Source organism: Octopus bimaculoides, chromosome 19 (assembly GCF_046866305.1).
Source record: "Octopus bimaculoides isolate indiv1 chromosome 19, ASM4686630v1, whole genome shotgun sequence".
Classification (NCBI taxonomy): Eukaryota; Metazoa; Mollusca; class Cephalopoda; order Octopoda; family Octopodidae; genus Octopus; species Octopus bimaculoides.
Window position 1 is genome coordinate 50795450 of NC_142946.1, and position 14168 is coordinate 50809617.

At 39.3% G+C, this 14168-nt stretch overlaps 1 protein-coding gene across 5 annotated transcripts in view; it reads right to left on the bottom strand.

Annotated features, from left to right (window-relative positions):
• The window catches only part of LOC106867995 (uncharacterized), a 67676-nt gene that overhangs the window by 11730 nt on the left and 41778 nt on the right, over positions 1-14168 (bottom strand). For all 5 annotated transcript variants that reach the window (XM_089337671.1, XM_089337673.1, XM_089337674.1 and 2 more), the window contains one exon: positions 8965-9457. In XM_089337671.1, coding sequence (XP_089193797.1) covers positions 8965-9457 — 493 coding nt within the window. The remainder of the gene's footprint in view (positions 1-8964; positions 9458-14168) is intronic.

Below are 14168 nucleotides of genomic sequence, written 5' to 3' on the forward strand. Positions count from 1 at the left end.
ACAACAACAACAACAATTTTTTTAAAAAAATAATTTTAAAAACAAATCTTTATTTTCTCTGTGTTTTAATCATAAGGACGGTGGCCATGCTGGGGCATTGCCTTGAACACTTTTAGAGGAACAAATTGACCCTGGTACTTAAGTTCCCCCCCCCCCCAAGTCTGGTATTTATTCTATTAGTCTCTTTAACCAAACTACTGTTATGGGGATGTAAACAAACTGACATCAGTTGTCAAGCAGTATGAAGGTTGGGGGGTCACACACATACACACACACACACACAGAGTAGACTTCTCCCAAATTCAATCACAAGGAATTGGTCAGCCCAGGGCTTAAGCAGAAGACAGCCAAAGTGCCACACACTGGGATTGAACCTAAAACCACATGGTTGCAAAGTGAGATTCTTGCATGCACAATGATATTTAACACATTCATGTATACTTGAACATGGGACGGCCTTTCACTGCAGAAACAGCCTTGGGAGAAATTTCACCTCCTAGACAACAGGTGTGAAAACATATTAGGCTATGAATGATGTCATCAAACTAAGGGAAGCATGCATTTTCACATTGTTAAGTGCCTTCAGCCATGAATACTGGAATTTGTTGTTCACAGCCCCCCCCCCCCCCCTATCAGAATGATGATCCATATAAGAAGAGCAGATAATCAATTTACAGGTGCATGAAAAGCTTAGTCAAGCTGTAATTAATTAATTAGAGTTACATGAAGCAGTATTGAATAAAATATACGCATGTACAATAATCTTTAACACAGTCATGTGCATTTGAAAAGAACAGATTGCTAAAACTCGTGATATCAAACTGAATTTTATTTTTTAACCAATATCTCTCGTCCCTCTTAGTTTTCAGCTTTCTTTATGACCTGGGCCGTGATTGCTGCTGTATAGAATCAAATTTTGGTGTGACTTCCATTCAAGAGTGTTTCCCCGAGTTTGGTAATCTTGGTGATGCACGTTTCCTTTTCAGGATATGGGTGTCGTTAGCTCTCAAAGGTAACATTTTGCTTTTGAATCATGCCCCTACACACATAACCTGTAAGCCCAATGAGGGGTCAGTTTAGGCAATGTTCATTCAACCATAAACAGATTGTCATGGGTTCACTACAACTTTTTTAAAAGAATGCACTCGCAGGAGGGTAGCAGGGTGGACAGAAATACAAGCTCACGGTTAACAAGGCCAAAGAAATAACATCAAGTACTAGATAGTAGGGAAGGGACCCTAACAGAGTGTGAGGAGAGGTGGCTGTGTCTGAGCCCTTGCTCCCACAAGCTACAGCCAATGAGAATGGGAACATTCATTCCTTAAAAAAACCAACAACAAAAAACACAGCAAGACTGTCACAGTTCAATTGCTTTTCCATCATAGCTCTGTTCAATCAACAACAAAAACGAGAAAAAAAAAAAAACTTTCAGTGACAAGACATGCATAAGCACATCTACTATTGCTGAGTTTGAACCCTCGATGCATAAACCATTAAGAAGTTACTGCCATTTTCAACAGTGAAAGTAGGTCACACAACTTATATATATATATATAACCCCCTCCCCCACAAAAAAGTTTGTTTCTTGAGACTGCTACAAGAAATATTTAAAAAGTCATGTAATGTTATATGTACACCACAGAAATATAATATAATATACATTCACATTCGCACAAAGAAATTATTCAGCATTGCATCACATATGTCTAATTTGCTGTCTTCTTGCTTTCTCTTGCTGAAACGGGACACTTTGGACTAGATTTGCACATGTGTAAAGCAGTGTGTGTGAATGTGTGTGGCAAGTCTGTTGCTCACCACTCCCATAGACAAAAGCATGTCTTTCTCTTTGCAGCTCCCGACCAATCAAACGTTCCTTCAATGTTGTGTGTGTGTGTGTGTGTGTGCGTGTGTGTGTGTGTGTGTGCATGTGTGTGTGTCACACATCTCCCAGTCTTTCCCCCTTTTTTTTTCAGTTTTTCTTTACCTGTGAAAGAGAGAAAGAGTGTATGTGTGTCCATATATATTATATATATATATATATATATATATATATATATACACACACACACACACACATAGCTAGTTTACAGAGATAGAGATAGAGATAGAGATAGGCTGTCTCTAAACCCAAAGAAATTAATGACCCATGAACATTGCTTTATGTGTGTGTGTGTTTGTGTGTGTACACACACACACACATTGCTGGGTAAAAAATTAGGACACACACACACACACACCAGTTCACATAGATGATTAAGGCATGCTAGCAGTGGATCAACTTTCAACAAGAATACTCGCATGCACACACACACACACACACACAGTCTTACTTTTCTCTCAAATTACCACAAAGCTCTCTTTCTTTTAAATTGTTTCATGCCAATGTTTGCCATATTAACAAAAAGGTGTGATGATCCCATTTCCCAAATTTGAACATTTGCATATTGTTAGGTAAAAAGGAAGGAGGAGGAGGGGGGGAGATAATGAGAAAAATCTATTTTATTTGCCCTCCCCTATCAAACCCCTCAACACATCCCACCCTACATTTTCCTAACAGCCAGATGCCTTTTCTTACCATTAATTACTGAACCATGAAATAGAAGGGGCACCTGCTTTCTCAGAGAGAGAAAAAAAAAGGCAGACTAGAGTATGCAGCCTCATGTCCCCTCACTCAAGAAATAGTTTGGAACACAAACACACACACACCAATACAACATACAAGCCAACGGGGGGGGGGGGGGTATCTACAGCAGGAGGCTTAACCCTTGAGCATTATTCACATTATTCCGTTAAAAGCAATTTTAATTTCATTTTATCTAGTTTCAGCTCATGAGCTGTGGCCATGCTGGGGCACCGCCATTTATCTTTATTCAATGCTTATCTTTATTCTTTTACATGTTTCAGTTATTTGATTGTGGCCATGCAGGAAAACTGCCCCAAAGGGTTTTAGTCGCAGAAATCGACCCCAGGACTTATTCGTTGTAAGCCTAGTACTTATTCTATCGGTCTCTTTTGCCGAACTGCTAAGTTACAGGGAATGTAAACACCAACATCGGTTGTCAAGTGACACACAAATATATATATATATATATATATATATATATATATATATATATATGAAACAGGCTTCTTTCAGTTTCTGTCTACCAAATCCACTCACGAAGCTTTAGTTGGTCCAAGGCTTTAGTAGAAGACACTTGCCCAAGGTGCCATGCAGGGGAACTAAATCCAGAACCATGAGGTTGGGAAGCAAGCTTCTTACCACACAGTCATGCTTATTTATTGACCTTTTTTCTTTGTTGTTTTCTTTTAATTATGCAGTATTTTGTGCCAATGAAATTTTGTAGGGTTGGTGTGAGAGGTCAGATCTGGGCAGTTTGAACATAAAACAGGTAGAATATTTGGGCCAGATGTGGCCAGTTTAAATGTCAAATGCTTAAAACACTCCACTCCCAACCACAGTGAAGGCACATGGCCTAATGGTTAGGGTGTTCCACTTGCAATCCTCAGATCATGATTTCAATTCCCACACTGGGTGGTGCATTGTGTTTTTGAGCAAAACACTTCATTTCATTTCATGTCGCACCAGACAACCCATCTATAAATGGGTAACACTGCAAAGGACTGGTGTCCAGGCCGGGGGGCGGGGCTGTGATCCTTATATACCAGGGAAACCAGGTAACTGTCCCAATAAGTCCTAGGGCCCAAGACAGAACTAACTAGCCTATTTGCTAATAAAAAAAAATCTCTTTAAATTCATATAAAACAAAACAAAACAATAGAAGCCTTAAGGCAAAAACATTAGTAATATAATTTGCAGGTACAGGTGTGACTATGTGAGTGAATTTGGTTGACAGAAACTGAAAGAAGCCCGTCGTATATATATATATATATGTGTGTGTGTGTGTGTCTATGTTTGTCCCCCCAACTTCGTTTGACAACCGATGCTGGTGTGTTTACGTTCCCGTAACTCAGTGGTTCGGCAAAAGAGACCGATAGAATAAGTACTAGGCTTACAAAGAATAAGTCCTGGGGGCGGTTTGCTCGACTATAAAGGCGGTGCTCCAGCATGGCCGCAGTCAAATGACTAAAACAAGTAAAAGAGTAGCAGTGTGCACTGAAGCAATACCACTAAGAATGTGTATGACAACAAAAGCTTAATTCAAACCCCGTATCTTTTATTCTACAAGACACTGACACCTCTACAGTTCTGATCTGATTAGAGTGAAACTAGAAATGAAATGTGGATCATATAGCAATGATATTGAAGTTGACAAGTGAACCTTAATTGAGAAAGAGAGACAGAGACAGACAGACAGAGACAGTGTGTGTGTGTGTGTTATCTGTGGTGGTGGTGGGAGATAGTTGTTAGAGAACAGCTTCACAGTTGACTCCTTTCCAGCCTCACGCCTCACTGGGTACATATTTCGAATAGTGCAATTCACCTGCTCCAGTATTGTTTTTGTAAGACAAGAAGGCCTGATCTTAATATATGTACACGCAGGGGTGGCTGTGTGGCAAGAAGTTTGCTTCCCAACCACATGATTCTGGGTTCAGTCCCACTGCATGGCACCTTGGGCAAGTGTCTTCTACTACAGTCTCGGGCTGATCAGTCACGTGAGTGGATTCGATAGATAGAAACTGAAAGAAGCCTGCCATATGTAATGTGTGTGTGTGTGTGTGTGTGTCTGTGTGTCTGTCCCCCACCACTGCTTGACAACCGGTGTTGATGTGTTTACATCCCAGTAACATAGCAGTTTTAGCCAAAGTGACCAATACAATAAGTACCAGGTTTAATTAAGTACCGGGGTTAATAAGTATGACTAAAATTCTTCAAGGCAGTGCTCCAGCATGGCCACAGTCTAATGACTGAAACAAATAAAAGATAAAATGTATGTGTGTGCGTGTGTCTATACACACACACACTCACTGGGACTTAATGAGTCTGGAAGAATGACAGACAAAACCAAATCTAATTCGTCCTCAGCAGCAGTAGTATTTATTATTCACATGTATGTGTGTGTGTGTGTGTGTGTGTGTGTGTGTGTGTGTGTTTAAATAAGTGTCACCATCACATAAGCAGTCTGTCATGACATTGCGTGATAGTCGTACGCGAGTGTCACTATCACATAAACAGTGTCGTTAATTCCCAATAGCTTGTGAAAAATACAGCCTGCCAAAAGGGAAATATTTTATTAGCTCGCTTAGAAATTGGTCAGGGTAAGTAACAGCGAAGGGCACCTGGCCACAGGAAATCTTGCCTAAATAAACTCCGACCAACCCATGCAAGCATGGAAAAATAGTTGTAAAGCCATGATGCTTCCTCACTACTTCTGCTCATGATCAAGGATGCACATATCATCAGCCGCTAAGGGACATGCTCAACTGGTTAAGGTCAAACAACTGACAAGCAAATCTGTGGTATTGAACAGAATATTTGATGTAGCTCATCTTTTGCATCAAGGCAAAACAATGTACATGATAACACCTCCAATCAATTAAGATCAGAAGCCACGAGAGCCACTATTATTAATTATGGTGGTAAACCGGCAGAATCATTAATGAGTGAGACAAAATGCTCAACAGCATTTTTTCCAGCTCTTTATCTTCCAAGTTCAACTTAACTTTTCAATGTTTTGGAGTCAATAAGTACCAGTTGAGCATGGGGGGGAGGGATGCAACTGATCTGACACCCTCCAAAAAAAAACAAAAAAAAAACAAAAAAAAAACATTGCTGCCTTGTGTCCACCACAGTAGAAAGAATTATCATCAATATAATCAATATAATGATGGGTTTGCCATTCTACCTTCCACAAGTATTGCTCAGTCAAGAGAAGATGTCAATACCATCAGAAACAAACACTAGAAAATGGAAACTAATTTACAAGACATCTTGGATTCCTAATTAAAGTAATTTCATTTGGGAGGGAAAGGAATGGCACCCGTAAAACTACCCCCCCCCTTCCACCATCTCTTAAAATTCCTATGCTTTAAGAATGTGCAAAAATCATCATCATCATCAACTACCACCACCAACACTACTGCTGCTGCTGCTACAAAGGATGTCTGAAACACAGTAAGAAACTTGACCCTGTTTTGAATTAAACAAAAAATTACTTCAGAGAAAGAGAGGAGGAGTAAAAGAATAAAAATACAATTTAAAAGAAGGCAAAAGGAATTAAATATCAAAAGATATAATATATACACACACACATATACACACGCACACACAAGGAGGGGGAAAAGGAGAGAGTACGAAGAGAAAACAAAGTGACGTAGATCAAATTTCATTAAAAAAAAAGAAGAAAAGACGAAGGAATAAAAAAAAAAAAAAGGGGGTATTGGTATCACAGCTGAGGAGTAAAAATAATTAAACCGAAAAGTAATAAAGCAATGAAACACCCCTATTAAATAATTGGCACCATGGGAACAGACTGAAACTGAATTCCACATTAGCCAAAAATAAATAAATAAACAAATAGATTTAAAAAAAAAAATTTAAATTACATGGAGTGTGTGTGTGTGTGGGTGGGTGGGAGACTGATTCAAGGTTGGTTCACATCTGGCTAGAACAGCAAAAATATTTCTGAGCAAGAACACAAGAAGTAAGTAAGTAAGTAAATAAATAAATGGTAGCTAAAAGAAATTAAAAGATTCTTTTACCCAGACTCAAGAGTGTAATGCTAACCTTTGAGAAGGAGTGAGTACATGCGAACTGAGAAAGCGATTGAGTATCAGCAGATTATAAAGGAGGAAGAGGAGGAAAGGAGCGACACGAGTGGAGTGGTATAAGCTTGGTGAAACAGTAGCCCTGACCTGTGTGAGTGAGTGAGTTGTCTTCTGTTGAAGGTTCCCCTATAGCAGAGTCAAGCTCAGGAATGTCTGAGACAAGCCAGTCAGAGCCGACCTCAAGAAATGAGAAATCTGAATGAATCAGAAGTGACAAACACAGAAGGTAGAGCCTTGCTCTCTCTCTGTCGGCTTTGAGGGTTCCAGTTGATCCGATCAACCAAATAGTCTGCTCGTGAAATTAACATGCAAGCGGCTGAGCATTCCACAGACACGCGTACCCTTAACCCTTTAGCATTTAAACTGGCCGTATCCAGCCTAAAGTTTTCTACCTGTTTTGTTAAAAATGGCCAGATATGGCCTGTCACACCTACCTAACAATGTCATTGTAAAAATAAGCAATCACATCATTGAAATCTGAAAGCTACAAGATAATGCATGCTTAATTCAATCATCATCATCATCATCGTCGTTTAACGTCCGCTTTCCATGCTAGCATGGGTTGGACGATTTGACTGAGGACTGGTGAAACCAGATGGCTACACCAGGCTCCAATCTGATCTGGCAGAGTTTCTACAGCTGGATGCCCTTCATAACGCCAACCACTCCAAGAGTGTAGTGGGTGCTTTTACGTGCCACCCGCACGAAGGCCAGTCAGGCGGTACTGGCAACGGCCATGCTCGAAATGGTGTATTTTACGTGCCACCTGCACAGGAGCCAGTCCAGGAGCACTGGTAACGATCTCGCTCAATATGAATATATAAGCATTGCATTTGCCAGAGTAATCTGAATGCTAAAGGATTAACAGAGTTCTCGGGAAGATTCAGCATGACACGATGTGACAAGGTTGGCCCTTTGAATTACAAAGTACGACTCAGTTTTGCCAGCTGAATGGACTAGAGAAACAAGAGATAAAGTGTCTGGCTGAAGGGCACAACATGCCAACAGGACTGGAACTGATAACTTTATGACCAGGGGTCAAACACCCTAGCTATTAAGCCATGTGCCTTCACACAGAAGGTATATTGCAAACTGGTTTAACCGGTATTAGCAGGTATAATGCATCTGGCCCCTATTACAAATATAAACACTATTTTTAAGGGTTCGTATTTAAATTAAATCTGTCCATCAATAATTAGTATGCTAAATAAAAAATAAAATAATAAAATATTCATTAAATTGTGATGCAAACAGCAGCTAAATAGCAGAAACCAGTTTTGTGTTAGCCTATTTAATTAAGTAAGCATTAAGAAGCTAATTAGAAATAATTAAAGAGTGAACATTAAAAAGCTAATCAGAATTAAGCAGTGAGGAAATATTAATTATTAAATATTACTATGTTATGACTACCTTATTTGATGGCCTATAAGACAATTTTTTTTCCCCCAAAAAAAATGCTTTGTGAAAACCAGCCCAGGTCCTATTTGCAAAATTAGGCCCCCCATAAGCTTTCAATTCACTAAAAACTATTTTTTTCCTTAAATATGCATGGCTGAAAGTGGAGTTCATCTAATATGTCTGCACGATTTTCACTAGGGTGTTAGGGTTAGGGTTTTAGGGTTAGAGAATTCCGTCCATAACCCTAACTGTATCACTAACCCTAACACCCTAGTGAAAATCGTGCGGGTGTTAATCTGAAAATTTACCTTTTTAACACCATAGAAGTTTATTTCAGCTATTTCAGTAAGTGCAGGAGATAACATGTTTCAGCATTATTAGACCTTTGTAAGGAAGCACTGACTTTACTGTAATTGCTGAGATAGTGTTGAGAGAATCATTAGGCAGATGTACAATAAGGTACTCGGGTGAACATGAAAATTTGTATCAGATGGAATAAACTGAGAGGAAATTCACTCTCAAAGATCGTTAATAATGAAAGAGAAATTTATTTACTAAGCCCTCCCAAAGACTTGCTAATTAATTTTCAATTTTAATTGAAACAGATAAGTGGTATGTTTCATTAGAAATTTAATTAATTGGGATGAGCATCCAATAATGATGGGGAGGAGGAAGCAGATGAGTTACAGATGATCGTGTTTATGATACCAGGCTAAACTAACAGCAGGAGAAACTAGGAATGCATAGGCTGAATTTACCCAGAAGAATTTACAACAAGGCCCATAATGTCAAAAACAAAGAAAAAAAATAAAGAATTTAACTGAAAGAAAATCTGACCTGAAGGGCTTCCAGCAGGGACCATTTCTTCAAGGTTTTCTTTACTAAGGAACTCTACACTTTTGCCTTGCCCTTGGAGGGGCTCTTCGCTGCTCACATGGCTGCTGTTTGAACCCTTTCTGTCTGACGTCGTAGAAAGTACTGTTAATGGTTCGGACACGACAACCACCTCAGCCGAAGTCTTAACACTGATGAGAATTGACTTTCCGAGTGTTTTCTCGTCTTTAGTCGCCCTCGGTGTCACCTTTGACAAAAGCTTGTCCCCTCGTTCAGCAATAGTACCCTCAGAATTGCTGCAAACACTGTTTACCACAGTGCTCTTGCCATCTGTGAGAGGTTCGATTGGACACAGTTCTGAGACCACTTTGTTTTGGACAGGTACACGGTCTTTTGCAGTGCTGCTTTTTCCGGGCAAGGTTAGCATCACAGATGGGTTTAAATCGCACTTAATGCCGCCGGTTTTGCTAAAAGGTCTGGGACCATTGATTTCAACCTAAATAAAGTAAAAAGAAATTTGTCGTAACTTTTGTTAAATGAAGGGACTATTTTGCTTTTTTTGGCATCTAAATATCAAAAGCTGATTCAGAATTAAATTGAAACAACATAGTACTTAAAAATTTCTTATGTTAATACAAGGTTACAAATTTGAAAGGACAGAGTCACAATCAACTGAACAGGCAAAATATTACTGGTATAGCTGGTGTCTACAACTGGATGCCCTTCCTGATGCCAACCACTTCGAGAGTGTAGTGGAGGCCTTTCATGTGTCACAGCACGGGTGCCCTTTATATATCATTGGCACAGATGTTTTTTTTTTTACATGTCACCAGCATGGAAGCTGTTATGTGTCACCAACACTGGCCACAAACTATGATTTCACTTAGCATGATGAGTTTTCTCAAGCACAGCAAATTGCCAAAGCACCTTGTCATCGCCTTCATGGGACGATATTATTGAGGTCACCAAGTAACTTGCAGGACAAGACCCCTTTTACAGTTGGATGCCTTTCATGTCACTTGCCCTTATCTATTTTTTAAGAAAACAGATTATTTTATTTCACTCGACTTTGAAAGCACAAGGCTAGAAGATGATGTTTTGACAGACATTGTCAACAAACATCATCGATTTATTAATCTCAGGACAGACATGTAAAATGCAAAATGTAAATATTTATACATGTGCACACACGCACACACACAGATATATATTAATATTCATTTATATGTTCAGTTATAACAAAAGCAATTTTAATTTTACAGTTACTCTATACGTTAGTAGAATACAAATTTATTATTCTTAAACAAGAATGTTGCTGACAATGACTTTGAAATTTGGGCCAACCAATGATGATGATGATTGTTTTGCATTAATCATACATTATCTCATAGCTATGAGGTGAGTGTTTATTTTTAAAATGACATTGTAGGGTAGGTATGAGAGGCTACACATGACCTGTTTGAATGTGAAAACAGGTAGAGTAATTGGGCCAGATATGGCCAGTTTAAATGCTAAAGGGCTAACCCTGCTCAATTAGGGTTGCCTTGGGACTCAACAACAACATTGTTGTAGTAGCTGACTGAACCAACCACTAGTACACACCTGGCACTATTTTAGCAAATAAACGAAAGCTTTTCAATTCAGTGCAATTCAAATTCATTAAAAAAAAAAAATTAAAAAAAAGACATGTTCCACACCAATAACGTCTTACATTGGAATTAATAAAACCCCAAATTTAGTGGGAGGTGAGGACAGGTGGAGTAGTCCATTAACTCAGCCCTAGTATTTTGACTGATACTTCAAGTTTATTGATACCAGAAGGACTAAGAGACAAAGCTGACCTCGGTGAGATTTGAATTCAGAATGTAAATGACCACAACGAGTGCTGGAAGATATTTTGTCGCCCACCCTTAAAGATTCAGGCAAACCACTGTTGTTAATAACAATAGTTTCTAGCATTAGCCTAAAGCCACAAACTTTGAGAAAGGAAACAACTGAGTTACCAACCCCGTTACGTTGCTGGTGTTTATTTTATCGTCTCCAGAAGAATGAAAGGTAAATGTAACCTTTAGTATAGAAAAACAACTGCAACAATAGGTACAGAAAGGGTCCTGTGTTTATTGGAAAGTTGTTCAATTCAGTGTTTGGGTTGAATGTGTTTTACTGGTGGTACTACACTGTCATATATGTGTGACAAGGTAAATACAAAAGGAATATATGGGTGAGGGAAAGGGAGAGAGGAGGGGGAGAGGGAGAGAGGAGAGAAAGGAGGGAAAAGAGAGAGAATGAAAGGGGAGAGAGACAAAAGGGAGGGGAGAGAGAAAGGAATGAGGAAAGAGAGAGGGGAGAGAGAAAAAGGAGAGGAAGAGGGAGATGAAGGAGAGAGGAAGAGGGAGATGAAGGAAAAGGATGAGGCACGAGGAAAGAAAAGAAAGAAGGAAAGACAGCATGAGACAGGTGTGTCAGAATGTCAAAATTGGGACAGGTAATGTGAAATGAAGGTTTGAACACCTCCACATGTACTTACAGACAGAACAGGAAGTGTGTGTGTGTGTGTGTGTGTGTGTGTGTGCATGTGCGCTTGATCAATCAATGAAGATAAATGGCTAGGAGAAAGAACTGAAAGTGAGTAGGGAGTAAAAGAAAGAGAGTGGGGGGGGAAGAATAAAACAGACTAGAACTGCCTCCCACTTTTACAATAGAGACTGTAACAAGGAGGAGGAGGGCAGGACTGTCATGCTATATTGAAATGGGAGAGAGTGCTAGCGAGCAGGTGAATGAAGTAGAACAGAAAAGCAGACACAAAAGTTGCCAGAAAATCAAGTTGATATCCTCACAAAACACAGTCTCTGTCTGTCTGTCTGTCTCTCTCTCTCACACACATTCTCTGCCACAAGTGATTTGGTTATTATTATTATTATTATTATTCTACAGATATATATATATCCTGTTTTTAGAGGCTGATACACACAGCTGCTGTGCCTCTAGTCAAGGTACCTCTAGTCAAGGTACCTCTTCTAATCTTCAATCTAGCAGGAAAACTAGTCATCAATTATGTCTATTGACCACAGATTGATCAAGTTTCAAAATCTTTTAAGCCAACTTTTCCGACAGAGAACAGAAAACAAAACAAGTTTAACCAAGCTTTACAAATAATGTCAAATTATAAAATAAAATAAAAGGAAAGTGAGGTCAATTAATCAATTAATTTAATTGCATCACAGGTGTTTGTATTTAAACCAGATATATCTGGCCCAAATACTCTACCTGTTTTATGTTCAGAGTGGCCAGATCTGATCTCTCACACCTACCTACAATGTAATTCTAACACATCATTGAAATCCCAAAGCTATGAGATAATGCATGATTAATTCAAAACAATGTGAATGCATAAGCACTGCATTTGGCAGATTAATGATTCTTTAAGGATTATCATCATTATTATTATTAAAGGTGGCGAGTTGGCATGCCAGGCAAAATGCTTAGCGGCATTTCATCCGTCTTCACATTCTGAGTTCAAAGGATTATTATTATCATGAGTTCAAATTCCACCAAGGTCAGCTTTGTTTTTCATCTTTTCAGGGTCAATAAAATAAGTGCCAGTTGGGCATTAAGGTCAATGTAATGAACTTAGCCCGTCCCCTAAAATTGCTGGTCTTGTGCCAGAATTACAAAAACTCATCATTATTATTAAAACAATGAAAGACTTAAGTGAAATGTGATGGATGTAGTTTTAGATGCACAGGAACTAGGAGCACTATTGTTGTTGGCACTCCGTCACTTACGACGTCGAGGGTTCCAGTTGATCCGATCAACGGAACAGCCTGCTCGTGAAATTAATGTGCAAGTGGCTGAGCATTCCACAGACACGTGTTCCCTTAACGTAGTTCTCGGGGATATTCAGCGTGACACAGTGTGACAAGGCTGGCCCTTTGAATTACAGGCACAACAGAAACAGGAAGTAAGAGAAAGTTGTGGTGAAAGAGTACAGCAGGGTTCACCACCATCCCCTGCCGGAGCCTCGTGGAGCTTTAGGTGTTTTCACTCAATAAACACTCACAATGCCCGGTCTGGGAATGGAAACCGCGATCCTATGACCGCGAGTCCGCTGCCCTAACCACTGGGCCATTGTGCCTCCATAGGAACACTATATCCAAGAGCTAACACACAGTAGAAAATATCTAATTTTTGTAATGGAAGTTCACAATATTAATGAGACACACGGATAGGTGGTGGCATATTTGTTTAAACATCAAGTTAAAAATGCGTTTTAGTCATTGAACCACATTTATCTGATCAGAATTGACAGGGATTGATCAATACCATCTGTGTTAAATTTTCTAAAATAACAATATAACAAGATTAATTAACTGAAAAAAAGTTTATTAGTGGTGGTGATAGTAAAGAGGACAATCATAATGAAAAGGAGAAACACTCCTTGTTTTTTTTAATTGTAAGAATACAGAATCTAACAATTTTTCCCTCCTCATTTAAATGATTGGTAAACTGGCAGTGGTACTAAGGGAACTAACTCTGATTATGTTTAAACTAACATAAAAATCAAAAAAGAAACAAATTTTTACTGGTGATCGACAGCAAGGACATTAATCGGTTTCATTCATAGATAAACTGAAAACACTGTAAAGTGATTGAGTGCTCACATAATTTCCAACACCATAGAAGAGGAATCAGACAAAGAAGTCCACCAGTGGACTGGCTGAAGGCTACTGTAGAAGACACTTGCCCAAGGTGCTGCATAGTTGGGAGTAAAACACTGAAACCACGTATTTGCAAAGCGAGCATCTTAATCACGGTTATGCCTGCATACCCACTTTTTCCTGTCACCCGCTAATTTTAACATTCATTTCCACACTACCATTATGAAGGCACATGGCTCAGTGGTTTCCCTGACCAGGCTGTCTGTTGTGTCCTTGCCATGTTCACTCAGCTGTATCGGTCCCTTTGCCTTTCTCTTGGATAACATCAGTGGCAGGGAGAGGGGAGGCTGGTATGCATGGGCGACTGCTGGTCTTCCACAAACAACCTTGCCCAGATTTGTGCCTGGGAGGGGAACTTTCTAGGTGCAATCCCATGGTCATTCACAACCAAAGGGATTCTTTACCTTTTTACCATTATGAAACTAACTTGTCATTCTGACTCTCACAAGATTATAAACTGACTGATGCCCCCACTTTTCAAACAGTTTA